At 41.9% G+C, this 18035-nt stretch overlaps 1 protein-coding gene across 1 annotated transcript in view; it reads left to right on the forward strand.

Annotated features, from left to right (window-relative positions):
- Positions 1 to 17362: 17362 nt before the first annotated feature.
- The window catches only part of LOC113316005, a 5656-nt gene continuing 4983 nt past the window's right edge, over positions 17363 to 18035 (forward strand). The window contains exon 1 of the mRNA XM_026564239.1: positions 17363 to 17978. Coding sequence (XP_026420024.1) covers positions 17363 to 17978 — 616 coding nt within the window. The remainder of the gene's footprint in view (positions 17979 to 18035) is intronic.

Raw genomic sequence — 18035 nt, forward strand, 5'->3', positions numbered from 1 at the left:
CCCCCCCCATTCCTTTGGAAAAATCTACACAAAGCACCCACCAAATAACAAAAATCCTTCTCTCAAGAAAGAAAGCACCAAAAAATAGATCAATCAAGCACGATTAAAGCTTCACAAGCGATGTGAGATTCATCATCAAGCTCTATTTGCAAAGTAAGTAGATTGAACATGACTAACAATATATGGATAATTAAAATCTTCACTACTATGACGCATAACTAATATAATATTCTCTTACATAATCATCATTGCAGGTGTCAAATTTGCAAGTCACCTTCTCATCTAGCCATGGACTGTCCTTTTATTTATTCAAAGTGTAGCAGCTGTGTTAGGACACGCCGGTTTTGGATTGCAAAAACTGATGATGCTGAAAATGGAAGAATGTTTCTAAGGTGTTTAAATTACCCAAAGTGCGATGAGTTTCAATGGTTTAACAAAGCTGTTGAACTAGCAGAATCAAGAGAAAACCACAAGGGCCAATGCAAGCCTATTGATGGGTGTGATGGGTGCTATATGAAGGGAAAGGAATATGTTGAAAGAGAAGATGAACCAATGAAGATGGTCCTTGACACCGAAATTCCAGACGATGTCTTCGAAGATATTCGCGAAAGGCTCAAAGGTTCCGCAATTGTTGAAAAGAGATGGCTTACTAAATTGGAGATCAGCTTAAACCAAAAGTGCTCCATTACCATGTTTTAGTATGTTTTAATTTGAAGTTTGAAATCTAATGTAATAGATTATCTAAGAATGAAATAAATAGAGGATTCGTAACCTGTTGATGGTGTTTTTAGCTTAGGGTTAAAATCGTAAAACCTTGCATCTGATGTGACGTCACTCTGCAAGGAAACAGAGCCACGTGTGTTATCCTCTCCACTGGCATATTCATTGAGCCTCTCAATATACTTACATGAAATTTAGCCAGACTGACGAATTCCAGATGTTCAGTAAATTTCGGCGCCTCGCGTATATTCACTTAATATAAGTTCATCTGAATGCCTTCTATATATGTTATGTTCTCCGGCTGAACTCTTAATGTTGATATGGCATGACGATTCGTATTCATTCGCAGCAGAGTAGCACGAATCTCCAAGTATCAAGAATAAGATCTCTACATAAGGTATTCAATCAGAAAAGCATGTTGCTCTCTAGCAACGAACTTAAAAGAGCTCTGTGTCGATACATAAAATTCAGTCAATCGTCCTGACTAACATGCAGAAGTTAGGGTTTCGCGCCTCGCACAATATACCAGACCTTGCTTGTCAAAATTAATCCTAAGCAAACTAAGTAATTAATCCTCTATGTATTAGCAGGTGCAGAACCTCACTAGGAATAAGAAAAAACAGGGAGCCGCAGCAGCAAAAAGAGGCGTGGCCATGCCCGAGGCCAGATAGCGCCATTGGCCACGCCCCGACCCTATTTCTTCGACCAATCAGGTCGCTTTAAACTCGCCATACTCTCACCATAAGTATAGTCGCGCCATATGTTTGGCCGGCCCCCTTTTGGGACAATCAAGTTGCTCTGAACTTGCCACCATACATTAAAGACCAAACGCGCCCTACCACAACAACATATTGGTCGGCATGCCAACATGCCACTCTACCGCGGCAACTTCGCAACATGACAACTTCGCAACATGCTACCTCGCAAACATGCCAGTTCGTGGCAACCTGCCATAAATATCCACCCACGACAATTCTTACTCTTGTGCCCGTTCCCACACTATGGCCTTGCCATAGTTCCTTTGGAATAACCATGGCACTGTTTGCACAAAAGTGGCGCCATGCCGCAGCCGCATGCCACGTGCACTAATTAGGGTTTCAACATGCCAAACCCTAATTTGGGAAAATAGCTACCAAAGCCAAATAATGTTTCCCTGAGCAAAGAGATTGACGTGGCAACATGGCCAATGTTGCCACATGTGGGTCCGCCTCCACTGCACCAAGTTTGGGCCACGCCAAACCCTAATTCTTCCACGACGAATTCTTCCATGGAGCCTTGGCCACGCCAAGCACTAATTCTTCCACGGAGCCTTGGACACGTCAAGCCCAAATTCTTCCACGACGAATTCTTCCCACGGAGCGTTGGCCACGCTAAGACCTAATTCTTCCACGGAGAATTCTTCCCGCAACATCACTGGCATACCACTATACCGCGGCTACTAGCATGCCGCTATGCCACGGCTACGCCATTGGCATGCCGTTATGCCATGGTTATGCCACTGGCATGCCATTATCATGTGGTCGGCGTCACTTCGCTATACAACAAGATGTGGCCATAATCAATGGCCATCCTTCTTCATGAGATGCAAAGTGCTACATGTTTTCCAAGAAAACACTCGAGACATCAAAATATGTCATAAACTGGGGATGCTCATCAGGTATTGGTCTGCCGGTTTACAACGTATGGCGTGCAATGCGCCCGTTACAAGAAAATGTCATGAAATGGGATAATTAGTGGTGGTAAAAAGTAACAGTGTAAACAATTCATTTCCTTCATCATGGAAGCGTAATGACTGGAGGTTACACGAATTCACTTCCCTCATCATGGAAGCATAACGTCTGACAGTTACACGTTACTCTTTTCTTCCACCACTCAATTGTTTACACTTCCTACGAGACCAGGGTACGTTTCACTATTAATTGTATAAATAGGTCTCACCTATTTCCAGAAAACAAAAAGTTTTGGTCAGGAGAACAATACAACATCCAGAAATCATCTAATAGATTTTTCATCCAGCTAGCCAGTTCAACTTTCTGATACAAGTCACAAAACGCCCACACTTCCAGAATCAACTATTCTGGTCTCAACACTTTCTTCGCTTCCCTCCCTAAGACCAACCATTCTCCTTCGCTTTGTGACCGAAACAAGCCTGGAACGGTGATTTCTTGGTTGAGGCCAGGATTGTACAGATTAATCTCTCGAATCAAAAGTACTCCCTTGCAGTACATTGTTTAGGGTTTAGATTCGTTTCTCACCTACACACACCCAAAATTACCAAAATCAGCAGAAACGGTTTTCAGCCACAAACACCTATTTATAAACAATACCAACATAGTATATTTATCAAACGCTCCTTCCAGGGGCATTAATACGCCACTTTCCAACATCAGCAGCGCGGAAAATATTCCTTTAGGTGTTACACCACCGAACGCCAGAGCCGCAGCCGCCTCTCTCGAAGTTTCTACATGTCTGACACCTCCAACCGTCACCAGATCCGCTGCTACTCCATTACCGGGACGAGAGACTAGAGGAGCCAGGGGAAGCCATCCTCCCCTTACCACTGTTGATTTGATGGAAAGACAAAAAGTTCTCATAGGGCTCAGACATACATGGCTACAACTCAGAAGGGCATAGCTATTTTCCTCAAGACACTAACGAGCAGCTGCCACAAGAGTCACGTCAACCCCATATGGAGCCGACAAGGAATACTTTTAACATCCGCTGCAATCACTTCATTTGGACACGCCTTTATAGATGAAGAGGCTCGCGTTGCTCCTAAATTCCCAGTAGAAAATAATCAGCAATCCAATTTCATCACACGCGAAGATCAGGAACGACCTCTCCAAAATCGGGGAAAAGAAAATCTTCAACCCTCCTGAGTTCACAGAGACCCTCTTCCCATCAGGAGCTGCATGATTTCTGGGGACTTCGCCCACAAAATCGTGCAGTCTATGATGAAACATTTATATGATATTTTGTATTTCTCCAAGGCGTAGCGTCAAGACATATTTGCAGCCCTCAACCGCACTGCATCAGGAAAGCAGCTGTTTCCAGCCAGGGAAGTCGTTCCCGAACCCCAACCTCTCCTGGAAAGAACGATTGATAGATGAAACTGGGGACTCCTAACCACTGTCCACTTGAAGGATGTCGAGTTTGACAGCACGCTGATTGACGCGGCCTCCGACTTCAACATTGTAACTGTCAAGGCTTTGAGAGTTGCAAGGGAAAATCACACAGAAGAATCGTATTCTTTCCCATGAGGAGAAAAACGCTACTTGCTGACAAGCATTATTTGTGACGTTTTCCCATATACCATATCGTACCAAGTCATTTTTCGAAGTCAAGGGTTAATGGCGCCCTCACTGGAGTTTTCTCCAGGAGTCGCTTCGACGTTTTTCTCCAGGAGCCGCTTCAACGTTCTCTTTAGAAAAAGCTCCGCTTCAACGTTCTCCAGCAGTGGATCCACTTCAACGTTCTCCAGCAGCGTCTCCACTTCAACTTTCTCCATAAATGGCTCCGCTTTAATGTTCTCTCGATAATTCGCTCCGTTTCAACGTCCTCTCCAAGAGCCGAAGCCACTTCAAAGCCACTTATTCCTGCCAAAGATCGTGTCGTAGCCTCCACACTCCTTCCTTCCAAGGTTCGTGCCCGTATCCACCACACTCCTCCCTGTCAAGGATCGTGATCACATCCAGCCAAGGATCGCAGTTGTGTCCACTTTTTGATCCATCTCGCCAAACCTTGTGGTCTTGGACAGTTTACTAGCTTACGCATCCAGCCGATCCCTTTGCTTCCATGGACGCCCATGAAATTTCAGCCAACCTATTTTGTTTCCCACGCGATGTGGTCTCTTCTGATCACATCTGCTGCCAAGAACTGTTGCGGCTCGTTTGTCGATACTAGCCAAAGTTCTACCATGGCAACAACCGCTACAAGGGTAATCCGTACTTCTCCATGTTATAGTTTCACATTGAAGAAGTAATAGAGTCACCAGTACGTATGCAAGATGGTGATATCCTTATCATGGTCAACTCACCGACCACACCAGATATAAACATGTAAACCACACTTGGGGACTGAGGCTCTACACCGGATCCCTTCACTGTCAAAGCTCAGAAGACAAGGTCAACCAAAAGTCATAGCCACGACAAGGTCATCCGCCCTTCAAAGGTGTAGCGTAAGAATATCATCACATCTTTGTCTAGAAGGCGCCTGAAATACTTTACGAGACCGCGCCGGATCCCAAGCCTACTCAGAGAAAACAACTTCAGTAACCAAAGAGAGGTTTTTTGACTGGGGACTGCTCATCACGGTCCATCCCCGACAACAATCAAGCATTCATAAGATAACTCTAGAGACGCGGGCGAAACATTTTTCTTGAAGAGACAGAGGGATCCACGATTAACGACGTGACTCTCTCACTTCTACTTCTTCGTTATCCAGAATGTTTCGTCCTTGTGATATTCCAAGCATCCCAGCATCACATCCAGGAGAGTATGATAAGATTGTATCAAATCCCATATGCGTGGATTCAAGGCGATGCAATTAAAGTAGGCTACACCTGGGGACTGAAGCCTCCTTCATGTTTATAAGCTTAAACGCAGTCACCACCTTACCAGTGAATGCAGCAGAAGCACATCTTCCACGAGAAAATAGGCTCAGGATAATCACACATGGGGACCACCAGAATGGGGTGCCTTCACTGCCCTCAACCAGGTTATTCCCGGTTTCAACATCATCGTTGTCGAAGTTTTACGAGCCGCAAGAATTTCTCAACATGAAGCCGTACACGCGCATCAAAGACCCCAAAAGTGCGCCACAGAGATACATTCACATATCCGGCTACGCCATCGGATCTAACAGAAGTATAACTGGGGACTGCTCACCGCATCCCGTTCCGTGCAATAGTCCAAGATTCAGAAGATGGTGCAAATGATGTCGCTTGGAACGAAATCCTTAAACACTTGATAGCAGCACATCGACAACGGAGCGCTCTCAGCTCATCTACTTCACCCAATGGCTCTAGAAGATTTCGACCATGCAAGCATCCACAGCATATCATCATTGCAATCAGAAAGTCCAGGCACCAAATTACCTAAAATCAAGGATGAACCAACAACGCAACCACAATCTCCAAGATTGGCCCTGACATGATCATTTCCGAGCATGTGTTTCATCCATCTATCCCAAGATCGCAATGGAGTTTGGTAAATTTTGAAATCCACTGGAGAGGTTAGATACTCATTCTTCTATAGTTAGAGCCTTATTTCACATTCTGGAGAAGATTGGCGGTATTGTTGGGTGGATACATGCGAGAGCATCTACCTTGAGTTCTCCTGGATTTTCTTGCCGTTGATTATAACTATTGGAGATTGATTTGTTGCCATTAATGCTCGCTCTACCACCGCTGACAAATGACGAAGAGGAGCCAGACACTGCAGATGAAAGCACGAAGCCGAACGAACAACACAAACAGAAGAGGGTCGATACCCCTTTTCATACGAACGCAGTTTCTAGAGTTTGAAAAGAATAAGGATTCATTATTGATCCATGAACGGGAATAGATGACTAGGCACACCACGCTCATGCTCCATAGCCAGACAAGTAGTGTGCCAATATCTCCGCTCCATGACCGAACCAGCAGCGTGCCGGCACGAGGGACACCGGTCGCTCAACCTACAAACGCTCCATGGCTCCAGCACTCCGTGGTCAATCCAACGCTCCATGGCTCCATCACTCCATGGTCAAGCCAACTCTCCATGGCTCCAACACTCCGTGGTCAAATACAAATCTTCATGAATCCGGCACTCTATGGTTAAGTTAGCGCCAACGCTCCAGCATTCCGCGATCCAGCCAGCAAGCCTTCCAAGTGTCATTTCCATCTTTCCACGGACTGAAGCCATCAACGCCACCATCACCATTTGGTAGCCAAAGTTCCAGCGCCATATTTCACCATTCCACAGACTGAAGCCAATTTTCACCATTCCGCGGACTGAAGCCAGTTTTCACAACTGAAAGCAATTTCCACCATTCCGCGGACTGAATCCAATTCCACCATTCCGCGGACTGAAGCCAATTTCCACCATTCCACGGACTGAAGCCAATTTCCACCATTCCGCGGACAGAAGCCAGTTTCCACAACTGAAGCCAATTTTCACCGTTCCACGAATCAGAATCCAGTCTTGCCATATCTTCTTCTCCGTGACCTAAGACAACCAAATGCCATCCACCGCTCCACGGACCTAGCCAACAACACCACTCCATAGACCTAGCCAACAACGCTGCTACGCGGATCTAATAAGCAACACCTTTCTATGGATGTATCCAAGTAAGCAGCGCCGTCCATCATTCATCCATCATTCAAAGCCAACGCTCCATTGGCCTTTCCAAGCAAGCCACGCCATTGGATCTTCCAAGCTAGTCATGCCATTGGACCTTCCAAGCTACTCATTCCATTGGCTCTTCCAAGATAGCCTCGTCATCGGCCCTTCCAAGCTAGCCTCGCCATCGGCCCTTCCAATCTAGCCTCACCATCGGCCCTTCCAAGCTAGCCACTCCATCAACTTTTCCGTTGACGTTCAAAGTAGCACCATCTTGTCCGTTCAAAGCAGCGCCATCTCCACCAGTCAAGGAAGCATCATCTTGGTCGTTCAAGACATCTCCATCTCCATGCATTCCGTAACTTAGCCGGCTAGAAACATTAGCCGCTCCGAGGACCAAGTCGCAGTACCACCTATGCGAATTAGCAACCAAAGTTGCAATGCTGAGGCCAGCACCCCACGACCAAACCAAATTTATGCGAAACCGCCGATGCAAGGATCACAGATTCTTCGTACCTCCTGACAAAGGTTAGCCAAATCTCCCTGACAATCTCTTCATGACTTGTTGTTTCGATTTTATCCTCATCTGTCACCATCTCATGCTTAACCCGCAACAATGCCACTGTTCCGGGCTAAGCAGGGGACTTAATGTTGATGGTGATTTTTAGCTTAGGGTTAAAATCGTAAAACCTTGTATCTGATGTGACGTCACTCTGCAAGGAAACAGAGCCATGTGTGATATCCTCTCCACTGGAATATTCATTAAGCCGCCCAATATACTTACATGGAATTTATCCATACTGGCGAATCTCAAATGTTCTATAAATTTCGGCGCCTCAACTATATTCACTTAATATAAGTTCCTATGAATGCCTTCTATGCTATGTTCTCCGGCTGAACACTTAATGTTGATATGGCATGACGATTCGTGTTCACTCGCAGCAAAGTAGCACGAATCTCCAAGTATCAAGAATAAGATCTCTACATAAGGTATTCAATCAGAAAAGCATGCTGCTCTCTAGCAACGAAATTAAAAGAGATCTGTGTCGACACGTAGAATCCAATCAATCGTCTTAACTAACTTGCAGAAGTTAGGGTTTCGCGCCTCGCGCAATACACCAGACCTTGCTTGTCAAAATTAAGCCTAAGCAAACTAAGTAATTAAGCCGCCATGGATTTGCAGGTGCAGAACCTCACTTAGAATAAGGAAAAACAGGGAGTCACAGCAGCAAAAAGAGGCTTGGACATGCCCGGGGCCATCTAGCGGCATTGGCCACGCCCCGAACCTATTTCCTCGACCAATCAGGTCGCTTTAAACTCTCCATACTCTCACCAGAAGTATAGTCGCGCCCTATGTTTGACCGGCCCCTTTTGGGCAAATCAAGTTGCTCTGAACTTGCCACCATACATTAAATACCAAACACTCCCTACCACAGCAACATATTGGTCGGCATGCCAACATGCCTCTCTACCGCGGTAGCATGCCAACATGCCACTCTACCGCGACAACTTCGCAACATGCTACCTCGCAAACATGCCACCTCGTGGCGACCTGCCATAAATAGCCACCCACGGCAATTCTTACTCATGTGGTCGTTCCCACACTATGGACTTGCCATTGTTCCTTTGGCATAGCCATGGCGTTGTTTGCACAAAAGTGGCGACATGCCGCAGCCGCATGCCACATGCACTAATTAGGGTTTCAACATGCCAAACCCTAATTTGGGAAAATTGCTACCAAAGACAAATAACGTTTCCCAGAGCAAAGAGATTGGCGTGGCAACAGGGACAATGTTGCCACATGTGGGTCCGACTCCACGACGCCAAGTTTTGGCCACGCCAAATCCTAATTTTTCTACGGCGATTCTTCCATGGAGCCTTGGCCACGCAAAGCCATAATTTTTCCACGGCGAAATCTTCCACGGAGCCTTGATCACGCCAAGCCCTAATTCTTCCACGGAAAATTCTTCCCACGGAGCCTTGGCCACGCCAACCCCTAATTCTTCCAGGGCTAATTCTTCCACGGCGCCAAACCCTAACTTCGGCCACGGAGCCAATTTTTAGCTTTGGCCATGCCACAACATTATTGGGATACCACTATACCGCGGTTACTAGCATTCCGTTATGCCGCTATGCCACGGATACGCCATTGGCATGCCTCTATGCCATGGATATGCCACTGGCATGCCATTAGCATGTGGCCAACGCCACTTCGCTATACAACAAGATGTGGCCATAATCAATGGCCATCCTTCTTCATGAGATGCAATCTCAGCCATCCAAGTTCGGCACCAAACCGGTAAGATCGCACAAGTTTTAGGCTACTAGCCAAAACGAGCCTAGCATCACATGCTATTTACCTGCGGAAAGCCTCTCGATTTTAACTTGCCACACGTAGAAAAGTGCTACATGTTTTCCACGAAAACACTCGAGACATCAAAATATGTTATAAACTGGGGGATGCTCATCAGGGTATTGGTCTGGCGGTTTACAGCGTGCGGCGTGCAATGCGCCCGTTACAAGAAAGTGTCATGAAATGGGATAATTAGTGGTGGTGAAAAAGTAACGGTGTAAACAATTCATTTCCTTCATCATGGAAGCGTAATGACTGGCGGTTACACGAATTCACTTCCCTCATCATGGAAGCATAACGTCTGACACTTACACGTTACTCTTTTCTTCCACCACTCAATCGTTTCCACTTCCTACGAGACTAGGGTACGTTTCACTATGACTTGTATAAATAGCTCTCACATATTTCCACCAAACAACAAGTTTTGGTCAGGAGAACAATACAATATCCAGAAATCATCTGATAGATTTTTCATTCAGCTAGCCAGTTCAACTTTTTGATACAAGTCACAAAACGCCCACACTTTCAGAATCAACTATTCTGGTCTCAACACTTTCTTCGCTTCCCTCACTAAGACCAACCATTCTCCTTCGCTTTGTGGCCGAAGCAAGCCTGGAACGGTCATTTCTTGGTTTAGGGCAGGATTGTACAGATTGATCTCTCGAATCAAAAGTACTCCCGTGCAGTACATTGTTTAGGGTTTAGATACATTTCTCACCTACACACACCCAAAATTACCAAAATCAGCAGAAACGGTTTTCACCCACAAACACCTATTTATAAACAATACGGGCATAGTATATTTATCAAAATCCAATGCTGAATTATGCAAAACCATTCAAGAGTAAGAAAATCAAAATTCTGGCGTAGATTCAATAATTTCTTTAATGCCGGCACTATCCATAATCTACACAGAAACTTGGTCATTTTCATCCACTATGCCCGGCATGGATTTAGAGAAAATTTTCCATGCCGGTAAAAATGGCGGCATAGAAATATAATTGCTTTTAGTTCCGGAACCAATGACGGTGATGTGGAACTTAAACATTTCAATGCCGGAACTACCCATAATCCACACAGAAACTTGGTCATTTTCATCCATTGATCCCGGCATGGTTTTGGAGAAAATTATTTCGTGCCGGTATAAATGGCAGCATAGAATTTAAATTTCTTGTGATGCCGGAACCAATACCGGTGCTTTGGAACTTAAACATTTGAATGTCGGCGCTTCTCGTGTAAAGAAAACCTACAGAGACAACATTTTACTAGAAATCTAAACATGTTCAACATAAACCAAACAACTGAATCGTGCTTAAATGTTCTTCATCAAAGTATCATAAACCAAAATTAAACCAAACAACTAAAGAGTTCAACGAAAAACAAGTTATGAAGTGTTCAAAACATAACAACCACCATCCAAATAACAAAACACAACTATAGAGTTCATCACTTGGTCTTTTGCTTCTTGCCAACGGGAGCCTTCCTCATTTCCCCAAACAAAGCTCTTGCACTTGGGTCTTCAATTTTATCAAGCTTATTTATGACTTCGTTCATTTCTTCAATGGATAGAACCTCTCCTTCGTCGTACTTGCAACCTAACATCTTCCTCAACTTGCGAAGCTGACGCCACTAGATTCATACATACAACACATAGTTAGTATATATATGCTGATATAAAATTATGTGTAAATTAAACAAATAAGAAATTAACAATACTTACTAGCAATCCAACGGTCTTATTAAGTTGGGTCATCGTAGGTGGTGCCTCTGTAGAGTTGGAACGGGAGGGTTTTCCTGGGGTGGAACTCCGACGTCATCCGGGCGCACGACAAAAGGATGTGACCATTCCAAGTAATTATCAATGTAGTCGGGATCGGCTTCATCACCGTTGTTCACAAGCTCCCAATTATTGGCATCTACCAAACGACGTGGTTCCCTATCCTTCCAATGTGTTGGTTCTGGAATTGGATCATATTATACCCTCAACCTTGTGGAACTTGACATGGACACAGAAAGGTGAAGATGATACCTTTCAGTAGAGGATGTCATGAATCAGGGTAATTGCTTATATCCAAGTTTCCGCATCACACGTCGATGATCAGCCATAACGTATCCCTTTGGGTGGAACAAAGGCCCATTATAAAATGCAACGTTATAGAACCTCAAATATTGGCGGTTTTCTCTATCCTCCTTGTAAGGGTCGAACACAACATCTTTGGTAGTCATCGCGTCTAGAGCCAATCTCATATTTGTTAGTCGATGATTGTTATCGGGCTTCGGATGGCTGTTAAACTGGTATCTCTTGGCTCTAGGCTCCTCGGGGTCATCAATGGGTATAATCTTCAAGAAGGGCTTGCCCTTGAATAATGTTGGAAATGTTCATAAGCCCACACCTATAAAAATGTGAAATGATACATATATAAATCAGTAAATTTTGTTTATAAGTTCATCATAAGGGTACATGTGAACAATATAAATAAGAACATAAGTTCAAAACAAAATTACCTGGAGTAGAGTGAAATTCCCAAAAAATTGGTTTGTAACCTCCTTAGAGGCCCTTCTCATCTCCGTCATAAAATGTGTCATTACCACCGTGCCCCAAGAATAGCTAAAGACCTCTTCCAACGGATCCAAGTATTGAAGGTAGTTTACACTAACCATGTTGCCACTAGTGTCAGGGAATACCCTAGTGCCCAAGATGAATAACAGGTACGCAGCGGCTGTATAACGAATCTGTGCGGGGTCCCATCCATCCTTGTATTTTCTCTGTATCGTGTCTTCAAACTTCTTATTAAGCAGCGTCAGCTTGATGGTCTTTGTCCTACTATTCCTAGATACATAGAAGCTTTCTACAGAAGTTTTGTAGTCCCAACCAAATAGCTTGTTATTAAGAGCGTGCAAATTCGACCATTCTAGCTCCGGACAATGATCTCCTTCTGCAATTGATTTGTAGGTAACACTCAAGCCTAGAATGTTCTGAGCATCATCAGGTATTAAGGTCATCTCGCAAAACGGGAAGTGAATGGTATCTGTTTCACCATGATACCTTTCGACGAAGAAATTGATTGTCACAATATCTGGCTTCACATAATTTTCAACCAAAGGATACAGACCAGAATCCTTTACTAATGTTTGGACCTCTTCACATTCCTTAGACAAATCCCAATGAGACGCGGCTTGGTTTCGGCAAACACGGACAACCTTCTTATGATCCTACAATTAGGAGATAATACGATTAATAGTTTTATATAAATACAAAATAATACATGTGCATGAGATATAAATTATTACATAGGTTTGATAGATAATACGAGCCCAAGAGTCCTTGTAGCCAAATAGATGCCCCGGATCAAAAGAAGTTGCACCCCAATTCTACCACGATCAAGGTCAGGTATCATGTCATTAATATGAGGAAGGTGTGAACCTTTAACTTTTACTTTGAATGTGCCCTTGCCTTGTGTCGGTTGTTGACTTGGCCCACCTTGTTTTCACTACTACTTGGCTTGGGTTGCTAATTGACTTGGATCAATCTCATTATCTTCCTCCTAAACTTTCCTCTTCATCTTGCTCATATTCCTTCTCAACTGCTCCGGTAGGTTCACGGATTTTGAGTTTACTACGGTCACGACCACTTTACCAAACTTCACCTCTTGTATCAGCCCCCAGACGGATTTTGCGACCTTAGTCTTTCCCTCTAGGAGGCAGAGACTGAGGAGTACCAAAACCGTCCTTCCTTCTTTTTTTAGTGCCAACATCTTTAGATTTTCCTTTGTTAGCTTTCTTTGCTTTAGACCTATTTCAAAAGAAGCACGAAATAAATATAAGACAACTAACTTTTATTTCTAATATCAGCATAGATACACTACATAACGACATAGAATCATCACTACCGGCATACTGAAACAAAGTATCGACCATGTCGTGACCAAAACACGGCATAGTAATTTCAAACCATTACATGTCGGGAACTAATACCGACATTGAAAAATAATTGACGAGGATGCCGGTAATCTTTAGGAAGTTCCTGGATACCAAAACACCATTGCCGGCACATACGTAAAATTCAAACTCATGCCGCAGCAGAATTACGGCATCGAATCTAACCTAAAATGTGTGTCGGTACCAATAACAAAATCCTAGGGTTTTCTGTTTATTAGAAGCACACTACCGGCATGGTATTCAAACTAAACTGAACGCCCGGTACAGGGTTCCAGCGTGCTCTTCATCCGAAATCGAATGCCACAACTAATTTTCGGTGTGTTCTTCAACGTTATGTCGTAACGCAGTGCCGGTGTGGTCTTCATCCTAAATCGAATGTCGTTACACTGTTCCGGTATGGTATTCATACTAATTTGAATTCCGGAAGCTACTGAAACTCAACTATTTCAGTTAGGGTTTGCGATTTTGACCTAAACCCATAGCTACAAATCGATTGAAACACTAATTAAACAATTCTAAATCACTTATCTTCTCATAGAAGCCATTTTTACGAGAAGTTGATCGTCTGAAGCCTCTTGTTCTTCGTGTTCTTGCTCTTGAGCAATCAAAGCAAGCCTTTCCTGTAATTTCTGTTGAGCAATCAATTTTGATTTCGATTAGGCATCTGATTTCTTTCGTGGAGGCATTCTTATGGATTCGGGTAGGTAGGTTAATCGACGAAGAAATTTTTGAATTAACGATTAATCGTCGATGAAGAACGGATGAAGAACGATGAAGAAGATGAAGAAAAAAAAAATTCGAACCCTAACCCTAACCGAGTATGCCGGAACTGATAGAGAAATGGGGGATATGTATTTGTTTTTTAGATTTTAAGTTTTAGGGAAAGGGTATAACAGTCTTTTCATAATGTTTTTTAATTAATCAAAGGGTGTTTTAATATTTTCTCCCCAAAAAACACCCCTTAGCAGACACCTTTGGTTGGGGAAAGTAATTCATATCCCCCAATTAGTTTTGATATCCCCAATCGCGCGTTCTTTAATTTGGGTTCTGAATTTTAGGTTTTTTTCTTTTTCTTTTATTGATTTAGTTTGATTTAGGGGAAAGAAATATGAGATTTTTATGTGGAAACATTTTGGTCTACATTTTAATTTATAGATTTGGTACTTTGGAACTTATTTTGTTTCAGTTGATAGTCGAAAGGAATTGACAACATCTCAGTTTTTGTTAGTTATTAGGGTAGTTTTAGTTCAACTGATGGTAAAAGCAACATGTAAGTGAGCTAATGGGAAATAACTTTTAGATGTGTTAATGGGAATAGAGTTTTTAAAGGTTAATGGGTAGCAGGTAGCTAGGTCAGAATTAGATACATATCTAACTTACACTCCAGTTGATGAATTTTGCTTTGATTTTGTTTTTAAATTTTATAAAGCAAGAAAAAATCTCATTTCTTTGATCATAGTATGCCTGAATTGTTTATTATATTGGTGAAGGAATTGTCAACTATGAGCTTCAAATAGTTTGTTCAAGATGGGAGTGATATTATAATTGAGAAATTATGATTAATAGAAGGATTTAGGACATTTGCTTCCGTGCATCTCTTCAAGCGAGAAATGTTTAATAATCTTGCTGACAATCACAAGGAAATAAATATAGTGGAGGCATAATTTTGTTCCAGTGTCAGATGCTGTTTTTTGTTAGTTTAATTTTGTTTTGATCTTTTGCGCTATTTTAGTTGTATTCGCCTGCACAGGCTTGTGTATTCTTCAATATTATTGTCTTTGCCAAGGAAAAAAATAATAAAAAAAATCTCTTCAAGTGAATTATCATGTTCTGCCAGAATTTTTGAGTACTGAATTTCAGTGGTTTGTCTTAATATATCGATCTTTAACCATTTAACTTTTTTGTTAACTGTTTTTTTTAATGTGATCTCTTTAACCCTTTAAGTTGAGTTTTATGATTAATTGAAATTTTGTCAGAAGTCACCATTGTACTTTAACTGCCCTAATGTTTTTTACTGGCATAGTTTACATAACACTTAGAAAATGTATTTAATTGTAGGAACATGTGGAAGAAGTACCCTGAAACCAAGCGCTTAAGAAACGCAAAGATGAACCATGAGAGGATATTCGACCATGGAGAGAACAATACATGCGATTGTATTGAGATTAACTTTTACTAAAAGCCTTGAAGTTGTTGTCGAACTATATCTTATTCTTCTTGATTTTTGCTAAGTCTCTTCTTCTTGAGTTTTTTCCAAGGCTTTGTGTTGCAAAGATTAAGCTATCCAAATGTATCATCCAGAAAAATAACATCATTTTTTATTTTTTATATTTATATTTTTTTTGCAAATGAGTATATATTTATTGAAAATATATTGAACAGAATGGCGGTGGCAGGCGCATCGTACATGCGTGTTATACTAGTAATAGAAAAGTAAAGAAGGATTTAGGAGTACCTTCTCAGTTCTAATGTCTGATTGGAAAATAAAAGAAAATATTAGCAGACCATCTATTACGTACGATAGTTATCCGGGTGTATCTTAGAAAACGGATCCGATTGAAAGAAGAATGACAAAGCTGTATAACCAGTTATAAAAATGGAGCTTTCTTCCAAAAAAAAAAAAATAATCAGTGGTTAAGCTTCATGTTGATAATGTATTGCAGCAAAATAATAGGGAAAAAAGAAAGAGATATAAAAAGAGAAGGATTCTATTGATATGAGTTATCTGGTTACTCGGATACAATATCCTTTATATACATGGGAAAGGGAAAACCAAATGACTTCGATTTTGGATCGCACATCCGTGTACATGGGCCATTTAACATTAATTTAGTAGTATAAACTGTTTTTAAGGGTATATAAGTCATTTCTTACCCATTAGACATCCCTTATAAGCAAACCCTAGTTAGGAAAATAGATTTGTATAACTTCAAAAGTTTTATGTATGTCCTAAAACATACATGTTTCAAATTTTAGGGTAGGCAAAAATATCAAAATGGGCTTTACAGCCCACAAAGTAAAACACATAAAAGTCTGTTCAAAAGTTTTTTGAACAGACTGAGTGGAGTTCATTAGAACGAAGGAGTTCAGGCTCTTCTATGTTGTTAGGGTGAGGAGTACTTATGCTGATTTGTTAGGCAAGTGTTGTGCTAATGCCGATCCATATGTTGTTCAATACTATGCTATATTAGTATTCTGGGCTGTATGGAACCAGCAAACTCTCCCTAGTACTTCTGCACTAATGTGTGTGTGGTCTCGGCATAATTCAAACTTAAACCAATGTTGCTAGTTCCCATGCATAGAAAGTCGTCCTAAAATATCCCTTGGATTCCTTGTTAGTGGCCATGCATAGAAAGTCGTCCTAAAATATACCTCTGTTTCCTAATTAATTGTTTTATGGCGCGTCATCGAAAAACTTTTTCTAAAATGTATCCAAACACGGTGTTAGGACCGGGTTCGAGTCCCACTCCCATCATGATTACAAGAAAGTTTGTGCCTATAAAAGAAAGGCAATATCGATAGTTTCAAACTCGGTCCATATAGTTTTTCCCTGGGAAGCTTTTTTTTTTCGTCCACCATGAAAAAGATGAAGGGTGCTACTACTAGCTGCATTGATGATCAAATACTATGTGAGATACTAAGCAGACTTCCATTGAAATCGCTTGTGCGTTTCAAACGCGTATGCAAATCTTGGCAATCCTTGATTGAAAAGGATCAGTGGTTGATCAAATTACACCATCGACGGCAATTGAAAACAAGTCCACATCTCTATTTTTTGACCAGTAAAGCTGTATTAGAAAGTCCACGGGTCTTCATCGTGAATCTCATGGTGTCTTTTCCTAGGGATGAAAGCGTTAAATTTGAGATTCCTTGTACAGCAAACTTGTGCATAGACACAAACCACAAAGAAATAACTACAGCAACAAAAACCATGCAAGCCATATCGAATAAAGATTTGTTGGTTTGTCAGCATATACAAAAACCCATCAACGGTATGATATGCTTAATCGACAAAATAGAAAGAAAATATATGGACTCTGACAATGAAGTTAAAGAGGATCATGCTGCTCGTCTATACAATGTCATCACCAAAGAAGCGACACCTTGGATCAGATCAGCTTACTTAGCACAAGTAGATAAATTATGTGACTTATCGAAAGTAGATGTATATCGTACTTATGAATTTGGATTTGATCCTACAACAAGGGAATACAAATTGATTTGCATGTGGAGCATATCTGGGTATGAGCTTCCAAAATTGGAAGGGTACATGGAGTACACAATATACGAAGACGAAGAGGAGAATTGCAAAATGTGCGAGGCCTTGACTCTAGGCAGCGACACTGCTTGGAGAAGGATTGATAAGGTACCACCGTCAGATAAGTTCTCTAAAGATCTATATGGTTCCGTTTATGCGAATGGTTCCATATATTGGATGTATTACAATGATATTCGTCCCATGCTAGTGGCATTTGATGTCGGGAGAGAGGATTACAGAGTTATACCAGACCTTGATATGATTGGTATTGATCGGCCTAACTCTTATTATCTTATGGAATTGGATGGGCATCTAGTTATAGTAAAGAACCCAGATAATCACACTGTCAATCTGTGGATACTTGATGACGACTGCGACAAAAATACAAGTACTACAAATACTAGTAACATCAAATGGACTAAAGAGATTATCATGTTACCTATTT

The sequence above is a fragment of the Papaver somniferum genome, chromosome 10, assembly GCF_003573695.1.
Source record: "Papaver somniferum cultivar HN1 chromosome 10, ASM357369v1, whole genome shotgun sequence".
Lineage (NCBI taxonomy): Eukaryota > Viridiplantae > Streptophyta > Magnoliopsida > Ranunculales > Papaveraceae > Papaver > Papaver somniferum.